We start from the raw sequence: 22,431 nt of genomic DNA on the forward strand, positions 1-22,431 counted from the left end.
AAAACTTTGTAGTGTCCACTGCATAGGGACAAACTCTTCTCATCTTTAGACCAAATACAATTAGCTTTGGTTGGCACAGGGTTCTCCATCAAGGTAATAAGAGAAGAATCCTCTCCTAGACTAATGAGAAGGACGGAACACATCTTCCAGACTGCCACTGCCACTTTGCCAATTTCTGTGTTCTATGATGGACACAGACCAAAGCACATACAATTGTTTTGAACTTGTGTAGGAGAATTAAACTGATGTTCTGCTTGGCAGAAAATTCACATCTTGTATTTGGAAACTTTAGTCCAGTTTCCAAATTATAATATTTTGTTCTTGTGAAAAAACGGAAAGCATAAAAAACACGACAAGAAAATAGTTTAAGAATAAAAAATAAAATTGACATTTCTTTGTCTGTTTCTTTGTAATCCCAGCAATTTCAGATGGGTGCAGTTAGAAATGCAATAGAATGGAAATCTATTATGTGTGGTTGTAGTGAACAGCTTATCTTTTCCCCCCTTCAAGTATAATGTTTTGTGGAAATATCTGAGAACTTGTAACAGGTGGTCGTGTCTTAATGAACCCTGAAGTGTTATTAATCTCCTCCCTTTGCCCTTCTTTCCATAGAAACACAGCCTTCTCAACTACTTTTTACTGGTGTTTAGAAATCTCTCCAGAACCCTGTTTTATTTCTGTTCTGTTTTACTGTACTTTTCCATGAAGAATGATATTATTTTAAGTACTTGAAGGCCTAAGCCAAGAAAATCTTGGCTTTTTGCTTCAGTGAGCAGGCTAATCAATGTGAATAGCCAGTTGATTCTGTTTGCATTAACTAAATTTATGAGCAAAGTTCCAAGGGAGGTAGGTGTGGGTGAAAAAGAGGAAAGATGACTCTTCTGTACTTATGACACAGAGATTTCAACCCAAAAGGAATCAAATGCCTTGTCAGAATGGAAAGTGAAGATCCCCTGGTCCCATAGGAATACTGTGTTATCATCGTAAATGCAAAAAAGGAACACTGCCATTTCTTAAATACAAATAGCAGCAGGATCCCGGCTTCAAGTTGTAGGATCCTGTTCTATTGTTTTGAAAAGAATGTTCACTTTCGATTGAAAGAAGTCAAGTGGTGACAAAGATCTTTCGCAAATAATCTTATCTTTTCCTACCAGAAATACAGAGCTTAATAGCATTCCTACTAGTCAGTTATTATACTAGGTATGATACAGGTGAGCTGGGCTGGTTTGCAGTGTTTCTGAGCAAGCTGTTCTCTGTGGAGTGCAGTTCATTAACTAGGCCATGGCCCGTGAAACAGGAACATGATTATATAATAAACAGAGCTGGTCTCAGGTTAATAGAACGGAAGAAGCAATTTCAATTTCAGAATTTCCATGGTTACCTGTCATCCACATCCAGGGCCTGCAGGTTGCACTTTGGGACTTTGGCCAGCTCACTGATAATATCACTATAGCCTGCAGCAGCAGCAATGTGCATACCATTCTGTTTTACCATTCTCATCGTCAAAGTTTATTATTGAGCGTCCCTGGCAGTGGTCCAGAATGATGGAACACAGAATCGTGTTGCCACTCTGGAAGGAAGTTCAGAGAAGAAAAGCATTTTACAATGGAGCTCACACCAAGCTGTATTTTCTCTTCTAGAGAATGCTAAATACAACAATGTTTTTTTGTGTGTGTATACCAGACTCCCCAGGCATGAAGTCAAAAGCTTCCAATCTCCTGCTGGGAATTGTGTTTGCTTTATGAATTTCCTAGAACACTCTGAACACTGGAAAAATAATAAATAATGTACCACTGCAAATATCTCCAAAAGTTGCAGAGTGTAAGTTACTCAACAGAAATTACTTGGGATTTTGCTGTTTTGCTGAGCCAGACTCCAGAAAGACACAAGCTTGTATTTTCTTGTAGAAATTTAGGGCTGGAAAGAAATTTAGGGCTGAAGAGACCAACCCACAACTGTAAGTCTGTTCCAGTACACCTAGAAAAGCCATGTCAAATATTTGCTCAAGTGGTTCTTGAAAACTTTCTTGGCTAATTTGCTTCAGCGTCTTAATAGAAAGTTAACATTGTTCTCTAACTTGCAAATGAAATTGAATACTTTTTATCCCAACTTGATGAAAATAGAGAAAAAAATTCATGACTTTTTTATAACAACAGAAACATAGGGTTGGGAAGGTCTTTCTCTATCATCAAATTCAATCCCTGCAGTCACTTGTAGCTATGTTACATCATCCCTTTCATAAAATTCCTGGGTCCATTAAAGGCAATTAGGTTTTTTTGCCCCCATTACTCCCAAAGGAATGTAGTTCAAGAACTTCTTTGTTCTACTGATTAATACCTCTAATTTCTATTCATACTCATGGCTGATTATATCCCTTTTTCTCTGTTCCAGAATTATTATTTAGATTAAATACTTCTTTCCTTTAACTGGTATTTGTTCTTTAGATGCATTTATAAGCAATCATCATATCTCTTCTGAGTTCTTCTTTTACTGCTCTAATCAATCAAGGTCTTTTAAGTTTGCTTTGAAAAATGTGCTTTCTATTTCTCTCATCAACTTATTAACCCTTCTCCTTTTGTTTTAGTTGTGTTTCCTTGAAGAGGGGTGACTAAAATTGTACCTAGTCATACACAGACATTTTTTCCAGATCTTTGTACAGTGACACTAGATCTTCCCTATCTGTGTTGGAGGTCATGGCCAGGCTTCGCAAACGAAGATTTGGGAAGGGCTCTACCCATGTTTGTTAGAAGCACATTGGTGGCTGAGAAGGCCAATATGAGACAGGCACGTCCGGTTGCAAAAGGCACAGCAGAAAGACTCCTTAGGTGGTATATTCTGCAAGACACGATTCTTTCTGCGTTGTCTTTTCTCCTCAAGGGTGATCCTGTGTGCGTTCTCAAAACAATCAGCTGCGTTATAGATGGTGTGTCTCCAGACCTCCCGGTTGGAGGCCAGAGTAGACCAGTTATGGTGGTCAATATGGCCAAGGCTGAGATGTTGTTTCAGGGAGTGTGTTGGAGGTATTTGTGTTAGAAATAGCTCTTTTGGTATGTCATAGAACACCATTTGCCTCATTCACAGATGTGTCCCATTAGAAGCTCCTAGTCATTTTGGAATAATCCTTTACACCTCAGTACTTGTCTTCCATAGTTGTTTCTTACCCTAAAGTTTCTAGTTTTGGGGAGGACCTTCTATTACTAGCACCCAAGTGCTTGACTTAAACAGTTTATCCTATTAAATTTTGTCCTGTTTGTATTATTCAAAACTTAAAGCTTCCCCTGTATGATATCCCCATTCTATTAATGTCTTCCAGTTTTTTATTATTTGTAGATTTCATCAGAAAGGCCCTGTATTTTGTGCCAAGTTATTATGAAAATATTAAGCAAGAATGATTTCAAGTTTTATCTCTGAATGTAATTTCCTTCCAGTCTCTATTCAACATTTAATCAAACTCTTGACTTATTGATTTTAAGATAAAACGTGTGTCACTCCTCTGTACTTTTTTATCTTATTTTGTAAGATAGCTGTTTATTATAAACATATCTTTTAAAGATGGATAGACATCCATTATCTCAAGCCTCTTCTATGCACTTTTCTTCTCCACTCTCGGTATGCATCTTCCTGCTAAAATTTGCACCATTGAGGGGATACATTCCAGGTCCCTGGAACATTCTGATCTCACAGCTACACAGTCCAGCTGAGAATTTCCTTTAATTTACCAAAACATGTCCCTCTAAAAACAGGATTTTTGTTTTCTATGTACTTTGTTTACTCAGATGTTTAATTAAGAATCTACTCTTGATCATGTCAACCTTATTTTCTATGACCAGGCATTTTATAATGTCCTCATTAACCATTTTAAAATTTTTATTAATTTATAGTTGCCTGATCTTCGTGTTCAGGAACACGAACATCCTATGAATAATAGTTGTTTTTATTCTCCAGTCCCTATGCCAAATATCCTCCATGCTAGTGTAATTCCCAGTTATAGTTTTTGGTCATTAGCATCAGAGAAATCTCTAATCACAGTCAGGGCTAACTGAGTTTAGAAGTGCATTACATACTTCTAATATTACTAGAATCATCATCATGGCTGGGCTTTGCGAGCGAAGATTTGAGAAGGATTCTATCCACGCTTGCTACAAGCGCACTGGTGGTTAAAAAGGCCAATGCAAGACAGACACATCGGGTTGCAAAAGGCACAGTGGAAAGTCTCCTTGGGTGGTATTGGCAAGACATGGTTCTTTCTGGGTTGTCTTTTTTCCTCAAGAATGATTCTGCATGTGTTCTCAAAAGAAGCAGCAGCGTTATGTATAGTGTGTCTCCAGGCCTCCCGATTGGAGGCCAGAGTAGACCAGTTATGATGATCAATATGGCCAAGGCTGAGATGTTGTTTCAGGGAGTCCTTGTATCTCCTCTTCGGGGCTCCTCTCATGCGGCAGCCAGTGGCAAGTTCACCATAAAGCAGGATCTTAGGGAGGCGGTGGTCCTTCATCCTGGAGACGTGTCCTGCCCAATGCAGCTGTGTTCTCAGCAACATGGCCTCAATGCTTGTGACTGCTGCTTGTTCTAGAACAGATGTATTGGTCACATAATCTGACCAGTGGATGTGTAGGATTGAACGGAGACAGCGTTGATGGAAGCGTTCTAAGAATTGCAAGTGGTGGCAGTAGATGACTCATGATTTGGATCTATATAAAAGAGTAGACAGCACAATGGCTCTGTAAACACTGATCTTTGTGCTTTTCTTCAGGTGTTTATTACACCAAACTCTTTTATGGAGTTTTCCGAAAGCTCTATATGCCTTTGCTAACCTCTTGTCTATCTCTCCATCAATCTTACCATCCGAGGAGATGATGCTTCCCAGATAATTAAACTGCTGGACTGACTTGAGCTCTGATTGGCCAGTGATGATGGGGGGATGATGGAAGACTTCCTGAGGTGCAGGTTGGCAGAAAACTTCTGCCTTCTTCAGGCTGACTTCCAGCCCAAAGAGCTCAGCAACATCTGCAAAGCAGGATGTCAAACGCTGCAGAGCTGCTTCTGTGTGGGCAACGAGGGCAGCATTGTCAGCATAAAGCAGCTCATGGACAAGATGATTTAAAGTCTTAGGATGGGCCTTCAGTCACCTTAGGTTGAATAGGCTTCCATCGATACAGCTTTGGATGTAGATACCGTTTTCTTCATCAAGGTCTGCTGTGGCCCTCTGGAACATCATGCTGAAGAAGATTGTGAATAGGGCTGGTGCGAGAACACAGCCTTGTTTCACACTGTTGGTTATTAGAAAGGGCTCAGAAAGTGCATCACCATATCTGACTTGGCCATGCTGATCCTCATGAAGCAAAATGATCATTTTGAGGAACCTGGGGGGACATCCTAATCGTTCCAAAATCTACCACAGACCTTTTCTACTCACAGTATCAAAAGCTTTGGCAAAATCAAAAAAGTTACATAGAGACCTTTGTTCTGTTCCCTCCACTTCTCTTGCAGTTGTCTGAGAACAAATACCATGTCTGTGGTACTCCTGTTGGCTCTGAAGCCACACTGGCTTTCAGGTAGAAGTTCTTCTGCTATAGTGGGTATTAATCTGTTCAAAAGTATTCTTGCAAGGATTTTGCCAGCAATGGAGAGCAGAGTAATACCACGGTAATTTGAGCAGTCTGATTTAATTCCTTTCTTCTTATACAAAGTGGTGATGACTGCATCACAAAGGTCTGATGGTAGTTCACCTAGTTCCCAACAGTGCACCACAAATTTGTGAAATTTAGCATGGAGTGCTTGGCCCCCATGCTTCCAGATTTCAGGTGGAATTCCATCAACCCCAGCTGCCTTGCCAATTTTCACTTGCTGTATGGCCTTAAGAGTTTCCCCCATAGTAGGGGCAATATCCAATTCATTCTTCGCTGGTTGTTGTGTAATGTACTGCATTACTGAGCCTTGAACTACATGGTTGGTACTGAAAAGAGTCTGAAAATGTTCAGACCATCAATTCAGAATGGAAATTTTATCTGTCAGAAGTGTTTGACCATCTGCACTGAGTAAAAGGGCTTTGAACCTGGTGTGTAGGTCCGTACACTGCTTTCAAAGACTCATAGAATCCTCTGTAATCACCCAAATCTGCACATAATTGAATCTTTTCTGCTAGATTGATCTACCACTTGTTCTGGATGTCTCGAAGTTTCTGTGGAGCTTGCTGCATGCAAGACAAAAGGCTGCTTTTCTTACATGACAAGATAGCTGAGCAAGGTCTGCTTAGTGGGTAGTTCTCTTTTTTATCAACAATTCCTGGATCTCTTGATTGTTTTCATCAAACCAGTCCTTGTTTTTCTTGAAGGAGAACCCTAAGGATTCTTCAGAGGACTGTAGGATGCTATTTTTAATATATTGCCAAAGTGCTTCGGGAGAGGGATCTATGGAATGATCTTCGAGTCTAGTTTGAAGATTTACCTGGAATCTGTCTCTCACTGTAGCTGTTTGAAGATTGTTAACTTGGAGTCTCCTCCTTGGAATACCTCCCCTATTAGGTTTGAATTTAAGGTGAAAGTTAAGTTTACAACACACAAGGCATCACCACTATAAATATCTATCTATTACCATCCATCTCTAAGTCAGTTTTGATATAAAAAATGGTTAACATTAGCATCTTACTATATCTGTATTCATATTATTGTGACACTGCTATTCCTCTGGTTTTATACTGTCTTGATAAGTCCAAATTTCACATCCTACACCTACAGTTTCAGTTCCTCAGTGTTCTTGCACAACTCTTAGCATTCACATAAGACAATTCCCACTATTCCTACTGCAATTTAAACATTTACACACTGTTCTGCCTCCCACCAAGCTTCCATTTTCTAGACTAAACAAACCATTTCAGCCTCTCTGGGCAGGTCAATATTTCCAATCCACTTATCATACTTGGTCCATACTTTAGGCCTGTTTCCAGTTTGTCTACAGCTTTTTTTCAATCATGGCACTCCAAACAATGCAACTATCCAGCTGAGGCTCCTCTCCTGACACTGAAAATGACATTGCTACTTCCTGTAGCCCACATGTACCATACTTCTGTTAATATGTTCCAGAATTATGTTAGATTTATATCAACACTATAACTTAAACTCCTATTCACTTTTGTAATCTACTAATCTATTACTCTTAATTTTGTACTAAGAGCTTTAATTTTTCACAGTTCTGTATACAGTGTTATCTTAGTAATTTCAGGTAATTCCTAAAATTTATCAAAATAATTTTGAGTTTCATTCCGATCCATGAAGTGCTTGCTGTCCCAGTAATTTGGTTCTAACTGTGGGTTATATATGTGTTCTGTATTCCATCACCTTGTTATGGAACAAATAAAAATATTCATATGATAAATCCCTTGTTGGACTCTCTATGAGATGTTCATCTCCAAAGATTATTTGAACTGTCCTGAATGTGGCTGATAGAGAGTATATGATGTGTGACAGAAGTCCCTGGTTGATTTTGATTGCATTATTCCTTATTCTTCCCTTCTGGCACACCTATCTTTGGACTGAATTCTGGTTCCATTGTAGCAGGCTGTGCTTATAAAAATCGTGCTATTGATGTCATTCATTGGGATTAAACTCGCATGTACTGTTCAAACTGGAAAGGGACAAACAATTAGACTTTTAATGATTACTCTACTTTGCCACATGCTTAACAAGGTTTCTCTACCATGGGATGAACTTTATCTTGCTGGTACTTTTTCAGTATTTTTGTGTTGTACTGCATGGGATTAAACTGAGAAACTGACATGCTATATCTAATAGCATCTTATCTGAGGAAGCAATAATTGCTTTGAATATGGCTATGAAATTTCTGACCCATTTTAACAATTCAATCAAACTGTTAATTCCATTTTCTAAGTAAACAAAGGATATCTGCTAATATTTGAACCTTCTGCTGAACAAAATCTCTGGCCAACAGCTCTGTAGCTTTCCAGTTCTCTCTTCTTAGGAATGCCTTCTTATATTTACATTCATCTTGGCTCTTTTAAATTGCACACAAAATTCTCCTAAAATGCTTACGCTGCCCTTATTCTTAGATTGATAGCTTTGAGTTGTGGTCACCAAAAATGTGGTGTTCCAGTGGTAAATTTACCACAGTACTATTGTTAGACCAGGATGTTCAGTAGTAAATTTACCATAGGAAAATTACATGTTTTTGTAACCTTACAAAACCTTTCAAATTGTTTTCAACAATGTTCTCAGAGATAATCAGTCCTTTTTGCTACCTATTTCTATACAGTTCTGCAGGGGCACCCCCCCTCAGGTTTTGTTAAACTTCTGTCCCATTTCACACCTTTATCTGCTTCCACCCATGATTCATTCTGCTTAGTGAACTTTTCTTCCTTAGATCACTTATCTCAATTAAACTTACTTTATGAAGAAGAAATATCCTAAAGCTTTGATCTACAAGCCTTTGTAAGAAAAACTCTCTTTGTGCCTTATGCAACCTTTTGTCTGAGATTTGTGTCATTTCCAGACAGTGACAAACAGCAAATTCACTAATAGCGTATTTAGTTCTCACACTTGGTTATAACTCCATTTTCTATAGGTTGGTTAATAAAAAGTCAAACTTTGGACAGTCACATCTCTCACTGCTTTCTAAACAAGAAAATAATACTTCAGGAGGTATCTACTGCCTCAAGTACCATGAGGAGGACGCTTTTCTGGTTTTGGCACTTCTTTCACCTATGCCTGCTCAATTCATTTATCATCATTGTTACTACAGCTGTGGTTCTTATACTTCAGCCTTTTCTATGTCCAACTGATATATAGAAGAAAAATTTTACTTGGAAAGTTTATTGTCACTTATGTAATATTCTACCATAACCATAACATTGCATTTCATTCTATCAAGTCTTCGGTCTTAAGTATTACAGTGTTTTCCTTGCTCACTGCACTGTATAGAGGGCAAATTTTTTCCTGTTTTCAGAATACTCTAGTAAACTAGGTAATTTGATGCCAAAGAGGAGAGTCATGTGAAAGGAGTCTGCTAAGCCGGCTACCAGTAATGTAGAGGTGGGAAGGGAAGAGGGACAAGCCATGGACCATTTAACGGTTTTCAGGAAACCTGGCCAAAATATTTTTCTTCCAAGAAAATGCCTATGGAGATTATGTGGTTAGGTTGTATTAGTTCTCCCATATTTCCTGTCACCTTGTATTAGTGTGCAGTTTAAAGCCTTCCTGTATCTATAGCCAGCTTTACTGGATAGAAATTCCCCACCAGCAGCTCTTGATGTTGTGTCTTATCATTAGCATTGCACTTCAGGCCTGCCTGTTTTTCCTGTTCTACATTCTTTCCTCTTTCAATTGCACACCCACAAATTTGAAGCTTGACTTTCTCTTTGAGGTTCTCTGCTCTGACCCTGAATGGCTTGAGATTTTAACCATTATTTCACTCCTTTCTGCAGCAACAAACAAGTACTATTCCCATTGTATTACTCTGGGAGGTAACTCACTTTTATAAAAAAATAAAATAAATTACTACAGGTTAAATAACATTTGCATAAGTACTTCTGGCTTCCTCCTGGAAACCATCTATGTGCATCATTGGGTGCTGTTTGAGTTTTATTATAGAATCCAAGCCCTTTTATCTTTCCTCTTATCCTTCATAGACAGACACACATAGAGTATTTTAATATGAAATTGACTGTAATGCCAGTAGAGCCATTGGAAAATAAATCAGCCAAACAAAATGAAGATATTTTCCTCCTTGGCTGAAATAAAGTAACAATTTCAAATATTGTTTGAGCAACACATAGCAAAATTTGAACAAATAACTTGTCTGTGGACTTTTTACTTTATAACTCCAGTTGAGGCTATGACATTGGTAAATACATATTTCCTTTCAAAGTAATTTTTTTTCCTTTTTTTTTTTTTTTTGTTTCTGAAATTCAGTATTCACCTAAAGGAAAAGCCATTCCATATTTTTATTATGTGGATCTGTTGACTGGGTCTTGAAAAGTCTAGGTCTTTGACTAAAGGGTATGCTGGCAGAAACCATGTGTTTAGTTACAGCTACACTGGCAAAACTGAACTATTCCTCCAAAACAGTTGTTTTCTCTTATGTGATTAATTTCACTGAAGTGCCATTTTCCTCATGTTCATGTTTCAGAACACCGAAGCAGTGTATCATGTAATTACCTCTCTGTATCAGTTATTATCTTAATTGTAACATGAATTTAGAATTTCGTCTTAGAATCAGAGCAAGACAAACAATGCATCAGCCATAAGGATATGTCAGGTTGGGATCAGATATCAGAACAACATGCCCCTATCTTGCTGTAGATGCAGTATGCTGTTTTAAACATGGAGAATGCCAAACTTAAAAGCAGAGGCATAATGTTGCTCTTAGTCTGCAGCTAACAGTGCAGTGAGAAATGTCCTTAAAGTGGCGGCTGGGGTTGCTGAAGAGTTTTGAATGCATGGGAGCTTTCTCCCATGTGTTAAGGACTTTCAGCATTTCCCCCTCTGTACTCCAGACTAGAGAAAGCTAAGGAATGGAAACACCCTCACTCTCCCTTGACTGCTGTCATTCCCTGGCTGCTGGATGGCTGCATTAGCAGTGGAGAAGTGTGCAAATATTCAGAGCACCCTATGGTTTCTCTACGCTGAGAGAACAGAGACAAAGGTTCCCTGGATGCAGCCCAGGTACTTCCCAGGGTGTCTTTCTGATGGCAAACCAACATAAATTAACAACAACCCTATTGACACCGCTGTAGTAATATTGGTGAGACTCAGTCAGCTCACAGAAGCTCATTTGTCTTCTCCTCCCCCTAATGCTCCAGTCTTACACACCCACCGAGACAGCTTCTGTTGCAGACTTAAGAGTGTCACAGCTTTGCTTGACTCTGTGGTACTCTTGGAAAGAGAATCTGTTGTTATTTTTGTTGTACAGGATACTTTGTCCTGTGGTCCTCAGAGCACTGCTACCTCTGGTACAGATAGAGGACAACGTTTTTTAAATATTTATCCTCTTAGCAGCCTTAGTGGGTGTTGGAAAAAGCTACCAAATGACAAAGGCAGTCATGGAGGCATGACTCTACTTACGGTTATCATACGTCCCTGTCTTTCTTACCTTCTGTTTGCTCAAAAAAATCACTGCCTGAAATACTAGCCAATCCTCTCAGAATTTATTTCACTTGGAGTCTTCTACTGTAAGTGTGTATGACTTACTATGTAAATGATGTGGTGGGTCTGGCTGAGCCAGAATTTATTTCCCCATAGTAGCTCTGCACTGGTAGCTAGAGGAGTGTTGATAACACATCCATGTTTTGGCTACTGCTGAGCACAGCACTGTAACATTCAATTGAGGGCGAGCTCCTGGGAGGGGACACAAGTAGGCCAGCTGACCCACACTGACCAAGGGGATATTCCATACCACATGACGTCAACCCAGATATAAAAGCTGAGGCAAGGAGCAGGACCGGAGGCACTCATTGTCTCTGATGGCTGCCTGCTGACCACCATTAGTGTGCTGGAGCCCTGCTTCTCAGAGAAATGGCCAACCATCGCTGCTGATGGGACGCAGAGATTAACTGCTGGCTCCTGCTTTGTGCGTGCGCACGCTGCTTTTGCTTTCTTTTTTTTGTATCAATATAAACTGCCTTATCACATCCACGATTTGTGTTGTTTTCTTCTCCCACCTTACTCTCTCCCCTGTCTAGCTGAGAAGGGGAGGGATAGAGTGGCTGGGTGGGCACCTGGCGTTCAGCCAAGGTGAACTCACCACAAAAGACTATGACTAAAATTGCTTGGCAAGTTTCCCTTGCTATCACATTGTTGTGAGGACTGATTTCTCTGGATGAGATGTTTACAGGCTTTGAAAAAGACATAATTTTAAAATTCTGCAGTAGAATAAGGATTAATTTTATCAGAGAAATGGAAGCATTTGTCTTACAGTGCCTTTTGTCAGGCACAGGAGATCAGATATACAGTGTAGATATGAAAAAAGTGTAGTGCATGTGCATTACTCACATTCTGGCATCCACTTGTGGAGTTACACATGTACTGTGTGCTAGGAAGAGGTCTTGCAATTATACTGTACTTACATACAGGCTTTGCCTGAGACAAACTCCTGCTAAGCTCAGTGGGAGTTCTTCAATTGATTACCTCAGAAATCTGATTGGCATGTATAATTACATCGTCAATGGCACGTTCATACTTGAAGAGTTTACTGTTCATCAGTCAATTATTTCAGTAAAGGCATTTTTTCGTTATCTGGTTGTACTGGTGAGCTTTTATATCAATACTGCTGTACCATATAGAAATCACAAAAGGACCTTTGGCTTACAAACTGTCATAAAGTGAAGAAATAGGTTGCAGCTATATAAAAAGCTAAGTAGCACTAGGGAGCATCCCTAAGCATTGAAACTCAGTTGTCCGTACCATAAAATTCTTAAAATTTTCACTGGCATTGTTTTGTCTCGGGTCAATTAACACTTTCCCTACCAGTTCCCGGAGCTAGCATGGGCCACAGACCATTTCCAGTAGGTGGTCTGCATATGACCATCCTGTTTTAGAGAAAAAAGAGTTTAGGAGTAGGGACACAGGTCCCGTGATGGTTGGCCTCAGTGCCAGAGCCAACACTCAGGCACATTTAATTCACTATCACAGACACTGACACAAATATTTAGGGCACTTTATGGAAAAAGCTTCTGACGGTATTGAAACAAGTTTATTTCTTACTCAAAACTCTTTCCAAACTCTCTTCTTTCTTGTTTTGCACTTGACAGCTCACTTTGTAGAGCCCTGCTGCTATGCAAGGCCTCCATCAGCAACAGCTGTACCATTGCTGGAATGACAGTATTTACACAAGAAAGAGGTTTCTTAAGGGTATGGTTAAAAAATGCAAATTGAATCTTTTTTTGTTTTGTTTGTTAATATTCAAAATTGTTTTTAAAGCTTAGTGAACAAGGAAATCACTACTCTCCCTTTCAAGAAATCTCTAGAAAACTGCATGAAACAAGGAGAAAATAAGCATGATTTTGCAGTGAAAGAAATGCTTAGCAAATGCACCTTTTCTGGCCAATCTAAGTTTCAAGAAGTCTTTGGAAGTCTCTCTGAATTCCTCCACTGTATGCAGCCCACATTAAAGAACGGGGTGCTGGGCAGAGAGAAGGAGAGCAGTGATCCCTTGGAAGAGATCCTGAGCCACTGCTGCCTTCCCTGGCCCCTTCCTCTGCTCTGGATGTGTGGCCAGCTGTGTCTTCGAGATGCCCGCCAGCAACAGAGAGATTTATTCCTAGAGACCTTGACACTTAAGTGTGCTCTCACTTTCCAAGTAATTACAGAGAAGCTGCAATGCTTGCTCAGCCAAACACAAATGAATAATTACCTATGCTTTTCTTTTACAGTGTGTTTGAAGTCTACAAGTATTTCACTCTGTTCTCAGGTGGGGAATTAAATAATTGCATTGTTGCTATGGAGCAGATATGTAGGTTCCTAATTTTTTTAAACTTTGTACTACAAAGCAGCCTATTAAAAAATCAGAAGCACAGATCCACATGGCAGAATATTATTTTGAATGGCTTCTTTTTAGTTGCTTTCTTTTTATCCCTGGAGGGTTGGATTTTTCACTTTAGAAGAAATCTTTGTTTATTCTTTATCTGAAAGCTGATATTTTTACATAATCATATGACTTTGGGAGCCAGAGTCTTTGAGAAAGAGACAAAGAAAATTCTGGTAAAAATAATGTCAACTGTCAAGGCAATGTAGGAAGCTTCCAGACCTTCTCAGGCTATTTCCAAGGTACTAATAATACTATTACAGTACAATAGTAAGTGGTATGATAGTATATGCAGTAGAGTATACACTATATTTTACTAGGATTTGAACTATACCATTATCTAGAATGGTAAGAATGGCTTTAGACTTTGTTCCAGTATCAGTTAACAGTTTTTTGTTACAAAGGTGTGTTTCCTTTTCATTACAGTAATTAATGCTGGCTGCAGTGAAAGGAGAGAAATACCTCCCGAGACACTTCTAATAGCCATGTCTGCACCAGCTCTTAACATTACTGCATGTGTAAAAAATGTGGCATGAGATATTCTCACTTCAAACAGTTGTGATCAGTGGTTTTGCCACCGATGTGACACATTTGCTCTGAAGATGTGAATCTGAGTGGCAGGAGGTTTGAGCTTTTCAAAAGAGCAGACCTTGCTGTAGACAAGGTCTGTCTGGTTGCACGGCTGGGACTGATCAGCCCATGATGTCTGACGGAAGACAAAGCCACAAACACATGGTCTTTGAAACGGCCAGCAAGGAGCAATGACTTCATATGAAACATGCCCCATGCGCAAGAATTTGGTTTTGAATGGTGGGTAACGGTTTTTATGTGGCCCTGCTCTATGTTTCAGCCCAGTTTGCATAAACTGACTCTTTCCTGCAACTTATGAAATAAGTTTCGCTGCAGTGCCTGGTCTTCCCCTTACTGCATTTTTTAAAAAATGAAATTAAACACTGGGCCCTATTCAGCTGAAAATAACCACCGCAGCTGGTGCTGCTTGAGCTCTGTGAGTCTCTTGTTCTCTAAAGATATTTATACAATTCTTAAAGGAAAAATATCCCCTTTCCAGCTGCCATAGAGGAGGCTATTAGACATAATGATGATCCCATCCAGCAGAGCTGTTGTTCTGTTCTCCATCACAGCAGAGAAAGTCGTGCCTGTCCACAGTATTTAAATCTCTAGAGTCTAATAGGGCAGCAGAGCGTGCTGACTGAAAGTGTTTTTATTTCTTGGCCAAGCTAGAGTAAGAGAAATATTAACAGATCTATTTCATGCTCTGGTATTTCAATTGCCCCTTCTGGACCTAGAATGTGGAGAAGTATGTGGATAGAAGAAGCAATTTATAAGGTTTCATGGCAAGAATCTCTCAAGAAAAAAAAGTGGGGGGTCATCCTGCACATTTCCTCTTGATTTCTGTGAGCAGCTTAAAGGGAGAAAGAAGAGAGATTTGTGATTTGCCTCTACCTGAGGCCAAGTGGGTTCTGTGCAGTCCATTTTCCTGTTTCTCAAGAGTTATTCTGCACATACTGTGAGAGAAAGACGGGGATGGGAGTTAATGGTGGAATTAAATAATAAAATGTACAAAATACAGAATCAGGGAATGATTAAGGAAGGAGGGGAACTCTAAGGGGATTGTCTTTTGTCTTTCTGTTGGAGGGACAGCTCATACCCAGGACTGTGATACAGACCACTGTCTAGCATGCAGGAGCTCACATGAGTTTCAGAGATTTCCCACTGGAAGCAGCCGGAACTGGAATAAGCCTGGTAAAAATGTACAACAGATAGAGTAGATATCTTTAGTCTCCTAAGGCAAATAGCAATTCCAATTGATTGGATTAAAGAAGATTAAGATTGATTAGGATTAAAGAAGAATTGAAACAATACCTGTTGCAGAGGCCAAAATATACCTCTATTTCAGAAAAACAGAAGTTGAGCCCATTGCATGTTAACCATCTGTGGGAGGCTGTGGTTGAAGGAAACAGATGGTTTGTTCTAAATGTCCTTATCCCTTTACAAATACAGCATGTGGCAGTTCAGAGCCTTTAAATTTCTTTGTTGACACTTTTTTTAAGAAGAGTAAACTTAGACCAAAAGGTGAGGATACACATATTTATTCACTGTATGAAAATGTTACTGGATTTCTGTGCAAGTTCTATTTCTGCTTATCTGTTGTGCAGGTATTTTGGACACTGATACCAGAACTTGCTACATCGAGTCAGCAAGTAAAAACATACGATTTCATCTGGAAAGTTTCCTGCAGTAAACTAGGCAAAACTTAGCAAATTATGCTGTATTTTAGATCACTTACTACCAACTACATAGTACAGTGTTTCATATCAGATTAAACCTATGGTTTGGTTCTCTAATGATGGCCTGAGTATTTGACAATTTTTTTTGCATAGGAGATAGAAACATACAGCTCAGTAGGAAATGCGTTTGTCTTCCTCACTCCCCAGAGAAGTAGGGTTTCAGCCCTTCAGCTAATTATTCCACAGCTGTAGTTGTTCAAACGTGTTTTAACTTATGTTTACATTATTTTATTCCCAACGGTCTTTGCCAAGACTATTTAACCTGCTGATTTCTGCAAACCTGATTTAGTTTAAAAAAATTAGGCATGCGTTCAACATGAAGCATACCCATAGTCCCAGTGAGATACATAATAACTTTGTTTAGGGCAACAGTGCTAAGCCTACATTAAGTATGCCTTGCTCTCCAAAGAAGATGCTAGATCCTCGATTTGTAACCGCTTGCAAAATACTGGGGCTTAGTGGGCATTCCTAGCATCCATTTTCCTCATCTCAGAGCCAAAATTTTCTCAGGAGTATTTGGGACACTACAATAACCAGCTCGGGTCAGTAAACATCCCAGCGGCTCACCTGTACCACCCAGTGCAGAGCCGTTTTGAAGTCCTTGTCCCCCAGAGCTGGGTCTGCTTCCTTGTGCAGCAGAGTCTGGGTGTGCTGGGGTCTGTTGTGGAAAGCAGCCCAGTGGAGTGAAGTCATTCCCTGCAAGCCACAAGCCCAGAGGTGAAATTACTGTTGCTCACAGGAGCACCCTTCAAGTCTCTATAGATAAGCTAGGCAGTTGTGAAACCATCCAGGATGGTTCCCTCTCCATCTTGATTTGAAATAATTAGCAGCAGCTTCTGAATCAAGGGAGTGGTTAAGGGGGAACCAAGCAATGAGCTTTTTGGAGTTATTATACAAAATAGATACAAATACAAATGCTTCCTCTGTACATGACTATATCATGTTATAAACAGTGCTTGGTCAGGCCCACGATGGCTGGCAGACAGTTTCTCACCACTCAACCTGGATCCTGTGTGAAAAGCCTGCTTTAGACTGGTGCTTTGACATTATACAGTGTGATATTTATGTTTGGTCTTATCTTTGATACAAAATAAACATTGTAAGCTAGTACTGTAGCTGGCACTAGTCAGCAAGATAAAGAACTGACACAGTGATGTCAACAAAAAAGTCACAATATAAATGTCTTATATTTACTGTTTTGAGAGAAAACAAAGTGAATGATAAGCTATTCACCTGCATTTTTATTCCATCTTAGCTGCATCCAGTCAGTCTCGGTAGATCGGAGAATTCATGGCCTGTATTTACACCATGAGCATTGTTACATAAACCTATATTTTATTCTATATCCATAATAATGAAGATTTTCTAGATAAATTTATTCATTTATTGTGTTTATTAAAAATTGCTAGTGTTTTTCAGGTGTGGTTACATTTTGTTTTGGGCAGGTGTTGTTTACTCTCTCTTAGTGGGAAAAATGTATTTCAAGGCTCTTGTTTGGTTTCCAAAATTATAAAAGTGGAAAAGAAATTAAAACTTGAAATAGAACCCTGTAAAGCCAATTGATAACAACTCAGGTAAATTATGAGCTATAACACATTGATACAGACAGCTTATCAGTGCACTAATAGTGGGGGTTGTTTGCAGCGATTTTCTGACTAAAAGCTTGAATGCCTTAACATTAATTTCTCTCATTCATCAAGTATCTTCTAAGCCCCCAGGTGGCTTAAGTCTGAGTGATGATGAAACAGAGCGGTTGAACAAGAGCAGTTTTGGTTTTACTTATGGTTTGCAAAGCTTAATCATGGGGGTTAATTTGGTTTTGTAAAACCAAAATTGAGGGTAAACTCCTACTCTAACTGAAATTAATGGGAGGTCTGCCAATGATGTCAGAAGTCCAAGATTTTGACACAAGGGACTTAGTACTGTTGATGGACGCTCAGTATTTGAGTGATATGAATGAGTGATATGAGGCTTCACTTAAATGATTCCCAGGTGGGAAACTGGTACTCATTGCTGGTCCTGGAGAATAGGAAAAATCACTGAAAAAGGAGAAGCTACAGTGTACCAGGCCAGCTTTTTGTCATCCTCTCTCTCTCTCTCTTGATATGGACAAAGAAGATCCTTGAAAAATCAACTTTCTTTCTGTTTCTACTGTGGTAATCGCCAGAATCAGCTGTAACATAAGAGTTTAAAACTGTGGGTACGGTGCAAAGATGTCCCTAGTACAGGGACACAGCTCAAACAGGTCAGTAGCAGATGCAAAAATATAAGAAATAAGGCTTGACAGCATACTGCCATTTAATATTTGGTAATCAGGCTAAAGATTTCCTATGACATTTAGACCTCCACAGACCTCCACAGGGTCATGCATTTTCTGAAAAACTGTTTATTTTTCTTTGAAACCACTACCTGGTAATTTCTGTAGGTGTTCCTGTAATTCTATATGAAAAAACCTTCCATTTAGTAATCAATCTCTTTTCATCTTCTCTATGCAATTTATGTTACCATGGGTTTATATTGTCCCTTTGACACAGTTGCCAGGTTGAAAGTCCTATTGCAGCTTGTTTGTTCTAGTTGTTAGCCTGCTCATGAAAGGAAGCTGCTCTATAACTATTATCATCTTTGTAGTCCTTTTTCTGTTCCTTTTGTTGTATATCCTTTTTCAAACTACTCTTGCGTCTGACACTTGCCATGTGGCAGTACCAAGGATTCAGACAGAGCTTCCTGTTTCGTTCTCTACATCCTTTCTAGTACTCTGTCCTTTTGGAGCACCCAACTGAGCAAAGTGCATTGAGCTGTTTGTAGCAGGAGCTCACATACGTGGGCCTTCTACAGCAGGCAACAGCTGTCTGGCTGTCTAGCCCGCACCGTTTGATTTGTGCATAGTGTTACCACCCTTGAGTGGCATCTGTAGGTACACCACTGTGAGAGGAAGCATGAAAGTGATGTCAAAACTGTCAAAGTTGAAGGTCCAGCATAATATAATCTTAACGGTGAGACAGTCAAACATAAGGATGCAATAAGGACATAAAAAATAAGGAGCAATGGGGGACATAAAAGCACAAAAACCAAGAAATGGCAGTGAGAAATACAGATTTGCCCAGATTCAAGGCTTTTTCAAGGAATGTTTCTTCACGTTGTCATCTCACAGGCTTCGTAAGTAAACCCATAGAAAGCCACAGTTGTGGAAACTATGAAACTTCTAGATGTATTTCTTACTGTTTATGTGTTCATGCATTCATCAGGGTGTCTTTTCCAAGTGTCAGATGGGAAAACGTAAGTGTTTTACTTATCCCAAGAGAACAGCTCTATTAGCTGCAATCCTTTGTGAGGATCCACATTTTTCAGAAAGCATGAGTATTCAGGGCTTAGTACTGACTCTTGAACAAATACATTGTCAGTGCCAAATGACAGTGAGATGGACTAAAAGTTCCAAATTGCATGTAGCAATGCATTACAGCAAAGCACTACAGCTTGAAATTATGACCCACTGTTTCACACAATTCATTAGCAACATAATTCTACACCAAGACAAAGCATATGTCTGGTTTAGGATGCTGTGAGGAGGGTGTGCAAACGTTCCAATGGATAAGGAAGAGGAAATAATAACAGCCCTCTGGCCATTCTGGCACTGTGGAGAAGAGACATGTACTTGAGCAATTGTTAGAATGAAGTGAAACATGAAAAGACTCTCAGAATCTCTCTTGTGTCTTGGCTTCTCTCTTTGGAGAAAAATATATGTGGGAAGTTAATAGTCCCCTATGTACCCTACAGATATACACACAGGACATAATTCTGTATGGATCACAGGACAGCATAAATTTTGTAGTTCCATGGCTGTTCTGTGTAATACCAGCTCTTTGATACTTTTCCTGAGATCAGTAGTTGAATGATGGGATCAAGGAATCATAGAGTCACAGAATGGTTTGGAGAGTATCTTGTTCCAACCTCCCTGCCATGAGCAGAGACATCTTCCACTAGACCAGGTTACTCAGAGCTCCATCCAACCTGGCCTTGAACGCTTAGGATTGGTAAAGCTGGAGATTCAGTCCAGTGTCTAACTGCAGAAGAATCAAAGGCAATTACTGTCTTGGTAGGTGACTGATTCAAGGTACTTCATAGCTGCCTGTATATGGAGATGGTTTATTAGTCTATAGGTGCATGGCATATAGTAGGAAAAATGAGATAATACTTTGCAGAGTTCAGCAAAAGCATTATAGATATTTTTGACTAATGCATAGTCTCATCATAAAAGTGATTGTACAGTGGACTCTTTCTGGACAGAATGACTTCTAAGCCCCCAGAGCCTGGGACTGTGACTTGTAGAACAAGCTCACTCACCTCGTTGGCCTGATGATTAATTTCAGTAAGATTTGACTGCTGCAGAAGCATGCTCAGAAGCCTGTGGAAGCAACGACACAGTCAGTGTGCTGTACTCCTGACTAAACTTGAAAAACTGACAGATTTTTAAAAAACAAAATGTGCAATTTTGTGAAAAATCAGTATCAGTGATGGGCACAGGTCAGAATCTTTGGTCTAAGCTTTGTCATGTGAGAAAAACAAACAGGACTACGTAACTTATTGTAACAATGAAAGTTTAGTGCTGGGAATTAAAAGCAGATCCACTAGGAATAATTCTTGTGCTGATTGCCAGGCTAGAATCAGGGTGTGTAATACTATACACATGTGCAGTTTTTGGTAGCTTAGCAATTTACTGTCAACCTATTTTATAATGTCTTAAACTAACAGAAATGCCAGCTTCTGCAAGGATTTTTCACTCTGTTTAACTCTTGAAGAAATGTGATGTAGTGTACACATTTGCGGGTATGTGCGTGTGTATACAATGCTTACGGTATGTTTACGCACACAGACCCTAGTATTTTACAAGGCCTCACAGTATGTCTCTGTAATAGGGCCATTATTATCGTATAAAACAGAGCAATGCATGGGCTCATATTTTACTGAATATCGAACTACAAACACTCCCCTCTGGTGGAGGGAATAGTAACAATAAAGTAGTTACATGAAATATTATTCAAGTGCAATAATATTTTTAACACTTCATGGATTTTACTTTTCTCTTCCTTTTGGTATCCTGTGAAGATGTTCTGAAACCACTATAAGTTTGGCAAAGATGGTTGTGTTTTATAGTCGGAGGCTAAGTGTTTGGATCATGTACATGGTTGGACCATGGAAATGGAAAACACCATACTGTTACAGGCTGTAACAAAGCCAAACAGCACACATCCTAACATGAATGTACAGTTCTTATGATTCTAGCAAGAGGAAGAATATATCCTAGGGGATCATTGTGCAATTCTGTGGCTCATCTGGAGGTTGTGAATTTGCTAGAAATATTCAAAACATGGACATTAAAAAGGCATGCTCTTTTGCAAGGAAATTAAGATGATGAGGTGTAAAGGAAAGAAGTCTGATAAATGTACAGAGAACACACAGACTAATGTATACAACCCTTCATTCATCCCCATGCATAGGAGACGCAATGAAAAACTTTGCTGCTTTTCCTCAGGTCAATCTTCAACAACTTTCAGTATATTTTCTGGATTGAACTGTGCTCAGATGTGTAGATCAGATCAAGCTGAGGATGTTGCATGTCAAATTTGTTCTCCCCTACCAGTAAGAAAGAACTAGATATGTAAATTATTCAAAAGTATAAGCTGCCATTCTGCAGCTGAAAAGATTCTTCATTGTTAACACCTTCTTTGGGTGCCAAAAGTCCAGTCAGGCTTTTTTAATGCAGAAAATACCTAAAGAGTGATCATTTGGTAGATCCCAGTGTAGGGATTTTGCTTTGACTTCAAATACTTCTGCATGTGGATACAAATACTTGTGGAAAAGAGATGTTACACCTCCTTTTCTGAATGGAGTAATACTATAGGAACTCTGAAAAGGAGAACACTTTAGGATTGCTGTGATTAGTCTGGTAAATGTTTGTAAAAGGGAAGAGAGATTTTGTGGCCGTTTAGCACAATCACTCAAAATCTCAGAAATTCAGTGCCTGAAAACAGGCCCTGGTAAAAATGGACTACTGAGCAGAAAGAAAGTGAGATAACCATAATATGCTTGTAAAACCCATTTATCACATAGTTTTAGAATCTGATACAGGGCTGATGGGGCAAACCAGTGAAAATACAGAGGAAAAGGAATTTATCAACTGGTAAACTGCTGTGTAGAGCAAAGAAAGGTCTTCCTGTACCCATGGAGAACCTGAAAAACCTTCAAGGAATCCAATGTGCTGCTGGGAAAGCAGATTACTGTTCCCTTTCAAGTAGCAGCATGTGCCATGTTGTACAAACATTGCCTTCTTTCTGTGTTGGCTTTGTTTAATGATAGTGATCTGTACTTTTGCAGAAATCTCAAACTGTTCTCTCCAAGTGATGCATGAAAAGGAATGATAATGTAGAAAATTAATAAAGCTAGTAAAAAAGGCTGGAGAGCAGGTCAGCAGAAATGCGCAGGGTCTGGGCTGGTATGATATGGTGACAGCAGCAAAACTGTAGACTCAGTGATTAAGTCACATGAAAATTTTGCATCTACTGAATATTTTACCTGTCTCTAATGTCTTCCC

The 22,431-nt window shown here is 39.4% G+C and overlaps 1 protein-coding gene across 1 annotated transcript in view; it reads right to left on the bottom strand.

The window, feature by feature from the left end:
- The window catches only part of ANKRD55 (ankyrin repeat domain 55), a 48,200-nt gene that overhangs the window by 13,548 nt on the left and 12,221 nt on the right, over nucleotides 1–22,431 (bottom strand). Inside the window, 4 exon segments of the mRNA XM_032676267.1 lie at nucleotides 1,382–1,479; nucleotides 1,481–1,570; nucleotides 16,410–16,538; nucleotides 20,184–20,244. Coding sequence (XP_032532158.1) covers nucleotides 1,382–1,479; nucleotides 1,481–1,570; nucleotides 16,410–16,538; nucleotides 20,184–20,244 — 378 coding nt within the window.

The sequence above is a fragment of the Chiroxiphia lanceolata genome, chromosome Z (assembly GCF_009829145.1).
Source record: "Chiroxiphia lanceolata isolate bChiLan1 chromosome Z, bChiLan1.pri, whole genome shotgun sequence".
NCBI lineage: Eukaryota > Metazoa > Chordata > Aves > Passeriformes > Pipridae > Chiroxiphia > Chiroxiphia lanceolata.